The sequence below is a fragment of the Grus americana genome, chromosome 18 (assembly GCF_028858705.1).
Source record: "Grus americana isolate bGruAme1 chromosome 18, bGruAme1.mat, whole genome shotgun sequence".
NCBI lineage: Eukaryota > Metazoa > Chordata > Aves > Gruiformes > Gruidae > Grus > Grus americana.
In genome coordinates this window covers 10,691,858-10,706,380 of record NC_072869.1, presented here as the reverse complement: position 1 = coordinate 10,706,380, position 14,523 = coordinate 10,691,858, and the positions used below count along the sequence as shown (strand labels likewise).

General features: G+C 52.2%; 1 protein-coding gene across 1 annotated transcript in view; it reads left to right on the top strand.

Moving 5' to 3' along the window:
- Positions 1-10,768, top strand: part of LOC129214821 (heparan sulfate glucosamine 3-O-sulfotransferase 3A1-like) — a 38,612-nt gene extending 27,844 nt beyond the window's left edge. The window contains exon 2 of the mRNA XM_054847064.1: positions 6,594-10,768. Coding sequence (XP_054703039.1) covers positions 6,594-7,212 — 619 coding nt within the window. The 3' untranslated portion in view covers positions 7,213-10,768. The remainder of the gene's footprint in view (positions 1-6,593) is intronic.
- Positions 10,769-14,523: the final 3,755 nt, after the last annotated feature.

Below are 14,523 nucleotides of genomic sequence, written 5' to 3'. Positions count from 1 at the left end.
TTTTGATTTTCATATACATACACGCTACCGGTTACATCAGGTTATCGCTCCTGCCAGAGCACCTTCCTGGTCACTCACCTCCTGTGCAGCTGGAACGGCACCGCTGGGGTGCCGGCTGGGGCGGGGGCAAGGCGAGCACTTGTGGTAGCAGGTTTTGGCTTTTTTTTACAATTTTCCTTTGCGGTCACTACTTGAAATGATTTGAAAGAAAAGGAGAAATGGGGGGGGGGGGTGGGAGGAGGAGAAGGCAACTTGCTAGTGGCTGCAGTAGCACAGGGAGCAATGCGCACGACTGCGGGGGTGTGAGGCTGCACCGAGTCACAGTGCTCGCTGTGCCTCAGTTTCCCCATCCTTCCTGTTCGGTAGCTTCAGGCTGGAGGAGGCTCCTGGGGTTGCCAGCCGTGTTACAGCCACACTCCCGCCCCATCCCGGAGACAGAAATTCTGGCAGCATTTCTACAGAGAAGTGCGAGGAGAAATGAGCCCCCTCGGACGGTTAATTTTCCCTCTCTGCTCTCCTAGCCCTGCCATAGCATCCGCCATCGCGCCGGTCACTTAATGCTTCCCATACGGAAGGCAGCACGCAAGTAAGAGGCAGAAACCGCCATCGAGTGGGAATGAAGGGCACGAGCATGCCAGCACGCGTCTCAGGTGTTGCTTGGATTTTTGGGTGGTTGATGGAGGGGGGTTCCCTCAAGCCTTGAACACTGCTGGCTCCCAGAGATGAAAGGAATGTATTTTTTGGTCGCTTTGTGGTGCAAAGGCAGGATTTGGGATGGGTGTTTGCTGGTGGGAGAGTGTCCAATCCCCCACCCCGTGACCCCGTGTTACGTCCCTGGGAGCAGATTTGGCCCTTCCTTGCCGGAAAGGCTCTTCCGTGGGATTCAGGGTCCTGCAGCTGATTGCAGAGCTGTTGGGCTCTTTCAGCAAGAGCAGCGTTTCTCTGATACGGTTTTTCCTGCGATGACCTCTTCGGTGGCACTTCCTTATAAACAACACTCGCCCCCACAAGAGATTTCCTTTCCCAGCGCTGCTGTGGGCTGGGGCATCCCGAACCCCAGCCAGACCCTGGCTATTGAATCTGGAGCAAAACCAAACTGAGCAGCGCAAAAAGTAACAGAGGGCAGGTTTCTTCTTTGAATTATTATTATTTATTTATTATTTATTATTATGGTTTATTATTATTATTCTTTATCAGATTCATAGGCAACTCATCTCGAGCCATGGAAACGGGCAGGGTCCTTGGATGCTCTAATTTCTGCCCGGGGGTTTTCCTTCCCCACCGGTTCTTTACGTGTATCCCACTGCTTGGACCAGCAGCTCGGGCTAATGGCAAAGATGGAAGAAGCACCTGGGGGCTGGAGCGAGGTGCCCCCCAGCCCAGGCTGTCCAGGGGAGGTCTCTTGGGGTGCGGCGTAGGGGTAAGCAACGCCCTTCTGCTGCGTCTCGTATCCCCACTGCGGCTCGCAGGCGGCATGATGGCAAGGTCCCGACAGCCCTTGGGGAAAGCCCAGCTCCGCGTGCGCAGGCTGTGCGACACTCCAGCTTCACGTCTCTGCGTCGGTCCCATCTTCTATCCAGCGGATAGTTCCAGGCCTGCGTGCCCTTGCTGGGCTGCGGCCAGGTCAGCGGGAACGTGGCCAAAGATGAGGGTGAATGTCGGCTCGGAGGAGGAGGGGGCTCTGCGGCGGCAGCTCCTCCTTCACTGCCTCTCTGCTGCTGCAGTCGGGTGGGGAGAGCACCAAGTCAGCCCAGCAACGTCTCCGTGCTGCCACTGCCACACCGAAGTGCTGGCCACGGGTTTTTCTGCAGCTCAGGACTCGGCTGGTGGGGGGTGTGCACCCTTCAGGCTGTACCTTCGCTGTGCCTGCAGACCCGCTCTGCTCCCCGCTCCGGCGCTGGGCGAAGCCGTGACCGCCCGGCTCTCCTGGGATCAGGACGTCAGCGTTTGGCGAGCAGGGACTGATCTTTCTCCTTCGCTGCTCATTCACCCTGGGTCGTTCCTTGCTCCGGCAGCTGCAAACCCCTGTGCTGGGCCAAACCCATTCTGGGCATCCTCCTCCTCCTCCTCCTCCTCCTCCTCGGCTATATTGCAGTTGCCGTTCCAGGCAGTGCACAAACTCACTTTGCTGCTGCAGACGAGCTCGAGGTAGACCTGGCCATGCACTCACCTGGAGAAGGGTGTGCAAGACCCTGCAGCTGAGGTGCCGCCTGGATGCAGGGCAGCACGGGGCAGGGGGATGTGACATCGGTCCTCTCTATGGCGTCAGGCTGGCACACCTTGCTCTGGGTGATCATTTCAGCCCAGGCAGGATAACTGGGCTCTGGCAGGCTGGTTATTCAAAAAAAAAAAAAAAAAAAGTCTTACTAGGACTGCCAGGGAGAAGGCACTCGGCTTCTGGGGTTAAGAGGAGATGAGTCCTGCCCTTAGCACGTGATTGGGGCAGGTTTTACTAGAGGCCAGAGAGCACGTGGGGTGATGATAGCTGTAATCACAGCGGCTTTATTTATCGCTCTGGGTTGCGATGGCGGGAGGCCTGGTGAAGAGCTGCCCTTATCTGCCGGTGTCAGCCTCCCTGCGGGAGAGATCTGGATTAGATTTATGTGGGAAAGCCTTGCAGCAAGTCCATCCACGGCTGCTTCTGCCTTGCACGCTGCAAAGGAGCCCAGGAGGTCCCGAGCAGGACGTGGCTTGGTCCAGCCGGGAGCAAAGCGGCAATGGACTTCAAACGGCAAACTCACCTCGAGTTGTCTGGATCCAATAACCAAAAGCTGCTCCCACTTCTGTGGCAAACAGCAGCATGGGGCTGCTCCTCCTACATGAAACTGGCTGTCACCACCCAAAACCTCATTTCTGAGCAGCCAACGCTTGTTTTGTCGCTAGTCACCAGCTTCTCTTGCTGCTTTGAGTTGGTGGGAGAGCAGCACAGGTCAGCTGAGGCAAACCAGCTGTTTTAACCCATTTCCCGGCCCCCGATGGAGCTGAGGTGGGTACCAGCATGGGCTGATGGCAACCACCACCACCATCTATTCCTCCAAGTTGGATTTCCAGAAACACAACCCTTGGGTGCTCAGTCCTGTAAGGAGGGAGCCTGGTATGTTAGTCTGGTTTCTTGACATAAAGCGATGCTTTCTTCCCCAGAATTGCGCTCTTGCTAAGAACAGGGACTCGAGATCAGGTGGCATCAATGTGGACTCTGTTCTCCAGGGTTGAGCCAACACCCTGCTTGCCCTGGGAGACTTAAAGTCAGGATTTTTTAAGGGCATCATTGTACAGTCCATGAAGAGATACAAAAGCCCGATAACCCTGACACCAAAGATCAGTTCCCATACCGGGAGCATCTGGGGGTTGGGAGCCTGTTACGGGGATGTCCTAATGTGACCCCCCAGCACTGAAGTGCCGATGTCAAGGACTGGCATGCCAGGCTGCACCAGGAAATCCCAGAGCAGCACCGCATGCGTTGCTGGGACCTGTAACCGCCTGGTGCTCAGCCCTTGCACAGCATCACCCCCAGCCCGGCCCTCCGAGGCAGCCGACGCTGCAGCCGCAGCTCTCCCACCCTGCCCGGGTGCCGGAGGGTTTGCTGCAGCAGCTCCTGGGGAAGACAAATCCAAACTGTTGCATTACCGAAGGGAAGTCCTGCGAAACCCACTGGGGTGGGGAAGGGGCCAGAGCCCCCCCTGCGAGCAGCAGCCCCGGGAGCCGCCTCCGGGGGCTTTGGCCGTCTGGGACATCACTGTGGGGAAGAAAGTACGGACCTGGAAAAGGCCAGATACAGATATGCACGCATAGCCGAAATGCTCCCTTTGAGGAAAGTCTTCCTCCCCTATTAAGTAATTAAATAAAGCCCCAAGCTCTACTAAAATTAAAATAACAGAATCCATTTATTCTGGCAGGGCCCGCTGGTGGCTGCTTTTGCCAAAAACATTTTTGTGGTTCTCGTCTTTTCAAGTGGCTCTTTTGCAATAAAACCCAGATGTCATTAGTCCAGGGAGGCCTCCAGGCAACTGTTTACGTCCATGAAAGATGCCCTTTGTAATTAATTAATCTCCCAAAAGCTGTGGTAGCACATTCCCTGTGGCTCCTGGCGTGTCCCTGCCCGCCGGCCCTGGCAGCCGAGGTGCGTGCTCATTCCTGGGCGCTGAAGAAAGCTTTTGTGTTGCAGCCTCGCCACAAAAGGGGTTAATCTCCTCCTTGGGAAGACACAGCGGAGATTTCAACACTTATCAAAAGACAAACAGAAGTCAGCACGCCTTCCTGCTGCCCTCGCCCCGCTGCCGGTTCAGCGGCTCCTGCTCTTGCTCAACAGCAACTTGCAGTTGCAGGAGGCTGCGTTACAGCGGCAGGGACTGGGGGGGCACAGAGCCGCCAGCGGGGAAGGGGGGTACGACCTGGTTCCTTCACCCTTTTGGGGGTTCACGTGCTTCCAGGTGACTCCGTCGGTGCAGGGTTTCCAAAGCAGAGGGCAACAGCACGGCACCTGAGAAATGGGGACTTGGTGCAGACGGGGCGGGGGGAAGGTGATTCATGAAACTGCCCTGAGCAAAAAACCGTCTGGAGAGCCGCCCAGCCCTGTACCTTCTTCCAGATGGTGGCTGGTATCGGGCAGTGGACGCGGACAAGTGTAGAAGGCTGGTGGTTTGTCGGGCTCCTTGTCCCGTTATCTCCTCCCAGCTGAGGGCGATGGGGGCTGAAGCGGCTCCGGGACTCTCACGTTTCATCGCCACCAGCTCATTTCATCTACCATGAATTTGGCCAGTCTGTGTCTGAACCATTTACACTTTGGGCCTTTGCAGCATCAGGTGATGGACAGTCCCACTGTAGAATTATGTGTCTGCTCGGCAAAGGCCGTGCTCGAGCTGGTTTTTCAACCTGTCTCCATCCTTAGTGTCACCAGCGGTTGCCTTTATGTCTGCACATCCTTCAGGATGCATGAGAGCTGTCTCCTACCCCTCAGCTTGTTTCTTTTCCAGCCTGAATGTCCCAAATTTACGGAGTTACCACCCAAACAGAAACCCTCAGCAAAGACCAGCAAAGATTTGGCTTCTCTAGCACCATGACTTTGCTCAGCCTCTATGTAATGTGCTTGCAAATAGAAAAAAAAAAAAAAATCGCTTTAGGAAGGGTCAGTCCTTGCTGCCTCATTTGTAACGTAACGACTCAGCCTGGGGTTTGGTTGTTATTGGTGTTTTTAGCTGTTGTTGGCTTTTCATTGTTGCTTTTTTGATAGATGAGTTTAATTTTGCTGGCATATTGCACAGGTTTGCAAACCAGATGTTGCTGCTGCAAGACGGTAACAATAAAGCAGGCGGGGAGCAGTTCATCACGGCACACGGGTGTCGCAACCGCAGCGAGGTCAAAGACGAGGGGTCGGGGCGTGGGGGGATGCGGGTCCCTGTTCCTCGGGACCCGGGGCCGCAGTTGCCATGAGAACTGCTGGTGGCACGGCAGTGAACCTCGCCGGCGCCGCAGCCACCTCCCATCCATCTCCCGTTGCCCCCCGGGAAGGACCGGACCGTCGGAAGGAGACCAAGCTGCGGAGGGGCAAACTCTGCCGAGAGCCTGGGAGAAGGGCTGGGTTTGTGTAACCCGGTGATGGCGGTGGTGCGAATCGCTGGTGTTTTGCAGATGCTGGCTCCGGTCCGGGGGTGATGCGAACGTGAGGGGATGGGATGCGGTGTGGCGGGCAAGGGGGAGCAAGGAGGGGAGCTGGGAGCACCCAGGAGGAGCAGACAAATGGCCACTCATACGGCTCCTGTGCCTTCCTGGCTTGTATTCTTGACCACGGAGGAGCTGAGGTTATCCTGCAGCCAAATCCTGCTGTCCTTTAGCAAATCATACCCAAGGCCTGGCCCAGGAGGGCTTTGAACTCTCAAGGGGACCACGGAGCAGGATGGACCCTGGCCCGAGCCCCAGAGCGCCTTCCCGCTCCCGGCTGGGAGAGCGTCCCGAAGCAGCCTGCGTGTAGGATTTCTTTGGATGGAAGAAGGAAATCGCTGAGGTCGGGGGGGGGGGGCTGATACTGCACATTTTTATGTGACATCAGCTTGCTGCCACCTTGAAAATACCAAAAGATAGAGTCTTACATCCCGGCCCTTGAAAATCCCTTGTGCCCCGCAGGAAGGGAGTGTTGTTACTCCAGAAATTCACTGTTATTCCAGGGAATTTAAGCCAATCTGCAGGAAACCCCAGTGTGGGCAGGGAGGAATTTAAAGGGCTAGGGCGTTAGGGTTGTAGAGCTGTGCTGTGTTCTTACAGTCCCGTTGCAAGAAGGGAGGTGGGATCCCCCTCAGGAAGCCCCTTAGAGGCCGTGAATAGGCAAAATGGATTTAGGTCTAATTCTGGGGAAACAGGCAGCCAAAGGAAGGGGGGGATCAGGAGCGTGTTCAGGTGCTTTGCTGAACCAGAGCGTTATGGGCCTCCTGCCAGTCTGCACAAGGAGGAAAGGGAAAGCAAGCTGGGCTGGAGGCGTGAGGCTGAGGAGCATCCTGGCCCTGGTACCCAGGACCTCCCCGGAGCTCTGCCTGCGCTCTGCTCCCCCGCCCTGCCAGGGCCAGTCGGCACTAACGTGTCCCTCTCTCCCCCTCTCTCAGGGACCTCATGCCCAGGACCCTGGAGGGGCAGATCACCATGGAGAAGACCCCCAGCTACTTCGTCACTAAGGAGGCCCCAGCCCGCATCTCCTCCATGTCCAAGGGCACAAAGCTCATCGTGGTGGTGCGGGACCCGGTGACCAGAGCCATCTCGGACTACACCCAGACGCTCTCCAAGAAGCCCGATATCCCCACCTTTGAGAGCCTGACCTTCAAAAACAGGACTACGGGCCTGATCGACACCTCGTGGAGCGCCATCCAGATTGGCATCTACGCCAAGCACCTGGAGAACTGGCTCCTCTACTTCCCCATCGGGCAGATCCTCTTCGTCAGCGGGGAGAGGCTGATCAGCGACCCCGCGGGGGAGCTGGGCAGGGTCCAGGACTTTCTGGGCCTCAAGAGGATCATCACCGACAAACACTTCTACTTCAACAAAACCAAGGGGTTCCCATGCCTGAAGAAGGCGGAAGGCAGCAGCAAACCCCACTGCCTGGGGAAGACGAAAGGCAGGACCCACCCTGACATAGACCAGGAGGTGGTGCAGAGACTGCGGGACTTCTACCGGCCCTTCAACATGAAGTTCTACCAGATGACGGGGCAGGACTTCGGCTGGGACTGAGGCTGAAAAAAATAATTTAAGAAAAGGAAAATATAATATAATATATATTTTTTTTACATATCAGTAGAGAGGGGGAAAATACAGAAAAAAAAAATAGTTGTGCTGAAACGTGATTTGTTCTGATTTTTTTTTTTCTTTTGGCATTGCTTTGTTTTCTTTCTTCTCTCAGAGATAAGGTGATGTGTCCGTCCAGAAAAGGAGGCTGTGAACAGCAACCTGGTCCTATCGACATCAAGTGCAGCTTGGCTGCTTCCTTCAATGGGCCCAAGGTTTAGCACTGTCTCTGTGAAAAAAAAAAAAAAAAACAAAAACCAAAACCAAAAACCAAGTGCAAGGTTTTTGGATGTCCTCAGGTCCACCTCCAGAAGTGACAGGGGTGCTTGGGGGAGCTCAGAGCCTTAATGGAAGGTCAGCCAGATTTTGGCTTGGAAAGGCCATTTTAGACCAGACGTCATCACTTTTGACAATGAAACAAAGGGAGCTTGATATCTAATTTGGCTTTTGAACCCTTACCTTAGGGGATTGTTTTATGGCATGAAATCTTTGGTGAAATCCAATTTTTTGTTTGACTTTTGCCCCCCCTAAATCAAGCTCTTTTCATCAACCCAACTTAAGTTTTCATCTTATAGAAGCCAAAACCAATAATCCTTTGTTTTGTTTTGAGACAAAACAATTTTGGTAGCCAAAAGTGAAAGAAAACAGATGATTCTTTTGACTATGATGAAAATCGCCAGGTAGTCAAAAGGCCTCATTCACGGGAGTCGGCTCTAAACCAGTGTTCCCCATGACCAGCAACGTGCACCCCTTTGCGACGCTGGCAGCAGAGCGCTTTTCCCAGAGGGACCTATATGAAGGGATTTGGGTGATGGGCAAGGTCCACACTGATGGTGTGGTCCATCAGTGATGGTCCGTCGTGATACACCTGTCTTGAAGGTGATGGGGGACCCACCATCCCACCACTCGTATGCAGGAAACAAGTTCACAGTGTCTGGCGGATGGTATTTAAGCCATAATGAAGAATGTTTTAGGTTGGGTCGGTCTTAAAAACAGTGAAGAAAGGGTTGTTTGGGAAAAAGTGAGCAAAAATCACATCCAGAAAGGGGAGAGAATGTGGAGAAGACGATGGAAGTTTTCCTGTCCTTTCATAAAGGAGAACCAAGGGGGAAGCGGGAACAAGAGCATTGGTTGTGCAGGGCTTTAAAAATTGTCAGGCAGAACGAATCTCCTGTTTGCAATAACCAGGAGCTTTAAATTCTTTGCTTTGATCCTTATCACCTTTTTTGGCGGTAGAAGTGTCTCAGCAACAGGAATCTGTTAGTGAAGCAGGATCCTGTATTACTGTGGGCTCATTTATCTGCTGGCTCTTTATCTTCAGCCTTTTCTGGACCGTAGGAGCGCCTAATTATCGCTTGGTGCTGTATAAACACAACACGATGATGCTCTCTCTCCTGAATCTAACTTTAAAAACTTTACCTGACAGGGTAAAACAAACTAGTGGGGGATCACGTGGTAATCTGGTTAGGAAGAAGCCTGGGGACCACGCTCACCGGCTGCCTGCACACCAGCCAAGATCTTAATAAAATCACAGCAGAGCAGAGATTTCAAGGAGTCCCATGAGAATTGTGTCTGAAGTTACAATTTAACGCAACAGGGAGTCATTTCCACCTTGGGCTGTGCTGCTCGACAGGTTAGGAAAACAGCTTGGTACCCGCTCGCCTTCATGGCGCCAGGTGTCAAGCCACATCCCCTCCTGGCTGCCCCGCGCCTCCGCCTTCCTCCCATCCCTCCATGCCTCCCTCCGTTCCCGAGGATGCAGCGTCCTGGGACCTTCCTATCCCCTGGAGACACAAACCCCCAGGGTTTTGCGTGCAAGGCGCATTTCCCAAGGTAATTACAATAACTTCATTAGTGTTGCAAGGCCCCAGGACCTTCTCCCCCCCGTTGTCATCCCGAAGCCTCACCTGAGCTCAGGTTTCCGTGCCCCGGCTGGTGCAGCAGCGGTGATGGGCTGGTGGCACCAAAGCCAGCTGTGCTCAGCAGTCCGTCCTGGTGCGGCACGGCTCAGTGCCACCCTCACTACCTCCACTGACACCTTCACCCCCTTCCCACCATTCTTGTTCCAGTGTGTCCCATTTTAAGCCCCTTTTTAGCAATATGTCCTGTGCCACATCTGGGTAAACGTTTTACAGCAATTGCCTTCTGGAAACACCTTACAGCAGAACGGCAGATGAGGGATCACGCAGACCCCTCACAGCCCTTTCTCTTTCCTGCCTCCCTTCAGCCCCTCAGTGTTCACGCAAGAGATGACATGAGAAAATCAGAGATGGCCAAGCAGCGTCAGCTTCATGGGGTCATGGTCCCTCCCAGCATCTCCACAGCTCATTGCTGGAGCTCAAAGCTCCCGTATCAGGAAGAGTTGGAAGAGGGTTGGGTACTGGTCTCCCCAAAGTGTGACTGGAGATGGGGGAAGGAATCTGCTCTCTGCCTATGCCGGCCAGATCAAGGGGGAATGGGTTTCAGGTGTAGCCAAAGGATGGGGGTTAATTACTGGGGAAGCCCTTCTGACAGCAAGGCTTGTTGGGGCAGGAGTGGGAGGTGGCCACCATCCCTCCCGAGCTGTGCTCTTCCACCCAAGTGCAAAAGCCAAGCTGCGGCCCGGACAAGGCGTCACTCGCTCACAGGCACAACCGAGGCACAAAATCTGAGGTTTTCCAAGCCGATAAGAAGATTTAAGCATGTCGTTTCTTTGGTATTTCAAGGAGACTTAAGGTTGGGCTAATCTGTACATGCCTTTTGACAAGTATAAATATCACTTAAGAGTATGATTTAAAAAAATCAATATAATTATATTGCTATTGTCTCTCATACGGTCACATTTAGATAAGTATAAAGCAGCTTTATAGTGCTACAGATTGTTCTTCCCGTATTGAACTAGCTATAGCAATATCAAGCACCTTCATACAAATGAGTTCCTACAACTGCCACCAAATCACTGTCATTAAGTCAGTATAGCTTCGGTGCGTACGCAAGCCTAACTATCAGACGTGCCTTTAAAAAAACTCTTCCCAGCACATTGAACTCAGCCACGTAGCCATAATTTCCCAAAAATGCTTGAATGTTTCCCTTCCACTAATTTCTGCGGGTTCGAATCCCTTGCTGCACACCTAGTAAAACAATTTAGGGATATGAGCCTGTAATTGATTTTTTTTGATCTGGGCCATAAGTATTTTTGAAAATCCCTCCACGTATGAACAATGGCTTTTAAAAAAAGAGGTCATGCAATCAAATTGCTTTGAACTCCAATAACATTTAAGCCTCTAAACTCTTTAGGCTTATTTTAAAATCCAGCCATGAAGTTTAGATTATTTTAACCTAAGAAGAATTGGAAGTAAACTATTGAAAACCTCGCCCCTCCTAGGCCTGCGGTATTGAGCATGTGTATTAGGAGGGGAAAGCAAAAGTAGCTATAAATAAAATAGTGACCTATACAGTTTGATTATTTCTTTTTAAAGCAGAAAAATCAAATAGAGCAACAACAAGACACTAATGAGGTGTATTAAAATTCTTCTGGTTCCAATAATCAAATATACCAATAGGCACTGATGAAGCTTAGGTTTACATGCCATGCCACATTTAGATTTTAGAACAGTTTTAGGAGTTAAAAAAACCAAAAAGCCTTTACAAAGCATCCTATCAACGTCAAGTGGCAAGTTCATTCTAAGGAAGGAATGTGTTATGATGAGGGTGGTGAGACACTGGCACAGGATGCCCAGAGAGGTGGTAGATGCCCCATCCCTGGAAACATTCAAGGCCAGGTTGGACGGGACTCTGAGCAACCTGATCTAGTCGAAGATGTCCCTGCTCATGGCAGGGGGCTGGACTAGATGGGCTTTAGAGGTCCTTCCAACCCAAACCGTTCTGTGATCCTGTGATCTTTGGGCAGACAGACACAGCCCCTTCACCCCCGTTCGCAGCACTGCCCAGGTGCCCTTGGCCAACAGGCAGCGGGTCCCAGCCCCACAAACAGGGCACTGCCGCCCTGGTGCACAGAAACCACCAGATTTGGCACAACTATTGCCCCCAAAGACTTCAAAAATCAGGTTTTGGGTTTTTTTTTTTTTCCCACTGATGGCAACATGCTTTGGCACAAGCTTGTAGAGCCCAATTCGGAAAGGCGGTTGAACGCGAGACCTCCCTTTAGCCCGCTGCAGCGGCAGCTTTCAGCCAAACCTGAACTGTGGGAAGGTTCTTTGCACTGTGTTTCAACTGGCCACACCTGGAAAATTTCAGAGAAATGGGTTTTTCTTAACCAGCGTAGTTTGGCAAGACAAAAGCTGGCCCCTCTGCTGCCACGATTTGCATTGCTGCAATTTCTGGAAGGGCAAGGACCGGGCCACTACGTCCACGTTGTAGCTGGCGCTGATTTTGTGCCGTGGGGATTTAATCAACTCCTAAGGAAATGCTGCCACCCGATAATTTACACAGTTAGAAGGAATATAAACACCACAAAGACCAGTGTATGAGACTCCTCTACGTGATATTCGGGGTGGTCTTTGGGGTGCAGCACTAAGAAATGAAATTTCCAGCAATGATTTGGCCGTGCCTGCCCTGCACCGAGTGATTTTTGACTAACGCCAATCCTTAGCCTCCTCGGTTCTCCCACATACACACTAGCATACACGATGTTAGGGCTCCAGATTGGGAAAAAGAAAAAAATTGCCCATTTTCTTAACCATTAAAAAAATTTCTTGTTCGTATCCAACGGTTTCTGGGTTTTCTCTCCTCCCTCCCCTCTGCTTGGTGATACTGTCATCCTTCTCCCTGTGGTGCTATTGCAGTATGAAACAGACTGATTTTAATTTAATTTAAGAATGAAAAAGCACACATTTAATAAAGTTTACGGGTACTGAGAGGCTGTGCTCTCTTTTTGCTGGCGGCAGCAACCTGGAAAGAGTGGGCAGGTTTATGAAAAAGGGGAAAAGACAGATTTACCCATTTGTGTCTGATTTTAGCCTAAACCCAACACGCTCCACGGCAGCTGGGGGGCTCTGCCTGCTCTGAACTCCCCAGTGACCCTCGGACTCGTTGGCATCATTTCCACGACCTCTCCTCTTCCACTTCACATTTCTCCAGCGAGCTTAATGTCATGCTCCTTTCTTGAGATTGAAAAAAAACCCCTTGAAAAATCAGGTTTTCGCGGCTCCCCCCACCATTCACCCCTTAGCCGTCGCCGGCCCTGCCACATCCACAGTGTTTTGCCGTCGAGTTTGATGAATTCCTGCGTTCCCCAACCTGGTAGGAAAGGAACGGACCCAACTCACGATCATTGCGTGAAACCCGAGGAAGCAATTCACCAAGAAATATATACAGCGGAGCAGCCCCCATATATCAGGTTTTCTGTGTGGTCAAGTAAAGTGATATTCTATTTACTTTTTTAGATGTATAAACAGATTAAGTCCCAGGGAAAATACACTCCCAAACTTCATAATATTTTATTAAACTGCTGAAGTTTAATATAATCTTTTGGCTTCCACAGAAAAATGTTCCATTTCTTTTCTGAGCACCTTTGATTTTATTTTCTTTTAATTACTGTTATCCGGAGTTAACAATGTGGGTTTTGCACTCCACCCAGCGAGGACTATCCAGATCAGAAGTGGGGAATTTTGCTGAAATACAGAAATATCTATGTGGTGGTAAAGAGTCAACGACGCCTGGGTGGAAAACTGTGGAGAAGCCAACGTGCAGAATGAATTCCCCTCCGCCAGGCAATAACAAGGCTGCATTCCTCAATTCATAGCATTTATTACCTAAGACGTTGGCCAGCCATGGCTTTTGAAGGAAATTATACCTCCTTCATCTTAGACCTGTCCACAGGGCTGCGCGGGGGCTGGCGCGCTGCTCAGGCTCGCTCCGTCCCGGAGGCAGCGCAGCTCGTTGCTCCGCAGGGAAAGCTCTCATTAATTCAGGTCCGACGCTGCCCTCAGGCTCGGTACGGCGCCGTGTGAACGCAGCGTTGGATGCATCGTCTGTCCGGGTGTGAAGTTGCTAGCGATGGCCAACGCTGCGCTGAGCCTCACGCACACCTCTTGGCCCGGGATCTTCCAAATCCGATGACCGAGAAATGCCCTACGGACAGCCCGGCTGACGGTGAAAGCTGCTGGGAGCCAAGGAGAGCTCTTCAGCAAAGACCCAGCACCTGCGTTTCAGCATCGTTAAATAGGAATAATAATGGTAATAATAATCTCATGCTTCTTAAGACAACTGTGTAACTTCTGGAGGCCAAATTCGCTGGTGTGAGTGTTACCCAAGGTCCTCAGTGCAGCAGAGGAACTTCAAACACAGCTTTATCGGCCACAAGAATGTGCTCCCTTGCCAAACCTCTGTGCTATTTCCTCTCCTGCGACTCGGAACAGTCCTGGTAACGGAGAGTCCTTCTTCATAGACGCACAGCATCTGGCCTCTGTGAGCTCCTCCATTAATGTCGGGGCAACGGTGATGTTGTAGACAGGATTAGACCTGCTCAGCCATGGTTTCTCCAGCTCATTTCTTTTGTTTTTTCACCAACAGCTGTGATTTAGGGCATGCGAGCAACATCTGAAGGAAATGACTGAGAGGTATTGGCTGGGGAGCACTTACCTTTCCTCGTACTGGGCTTATGGAACAGAATCAATAGATTTTCTATACTGCTCGCTGCTGGAGACCCGCCACGGCTGGACACAGAAGAGATGGCAACGGAGCGAAAAAATTCTCCTGAGAAGGACCAGTTTAAGAGCGGAGAAGAAAGCGGCCGAATGCATCATATCGACAGGGCAAACGGAGTCACCAATCTAATTACCCGCCTCTCCGCACGCCTGCAGCCGCACGCTGCCTTGTCCGCACCTCACCGGGGCTCTGCCGGTGCAAAACAGCCTCAGCGGCTGCCCGGGCCCCACGGCCTCGGGGCGTGCGGGAGGGTTTGTGCTTTTACCGCAGGCTTCCCCTGCAACGGGGGCAGGCTCCAGCGAGGCGCAGGGCTGGGCAGGGCTGGGGGGGCAGAGCAGAGCATCCAGCCGGCACCCTCCAAGTGCATCATCGCTTCAGCAGCATCACAGGGTCTGCTGGATTGCCCAGAGCCATTTCCTACTTGTTTTTTGAGTCAGCTCTTCTGACCAAAAGAGCATGTCTGCTAAGCCCAGGCTGGGTCTGTAGTCCAAGGTGAAGCCAGAATCCAAGGACCCCAATTCCAGGGCACATCCTACCCCACAGACACGTCTCTAGCCCCCGGCCATGGGAGTTATAAAGATATAACCACCGTCATCACTACACCTTGAT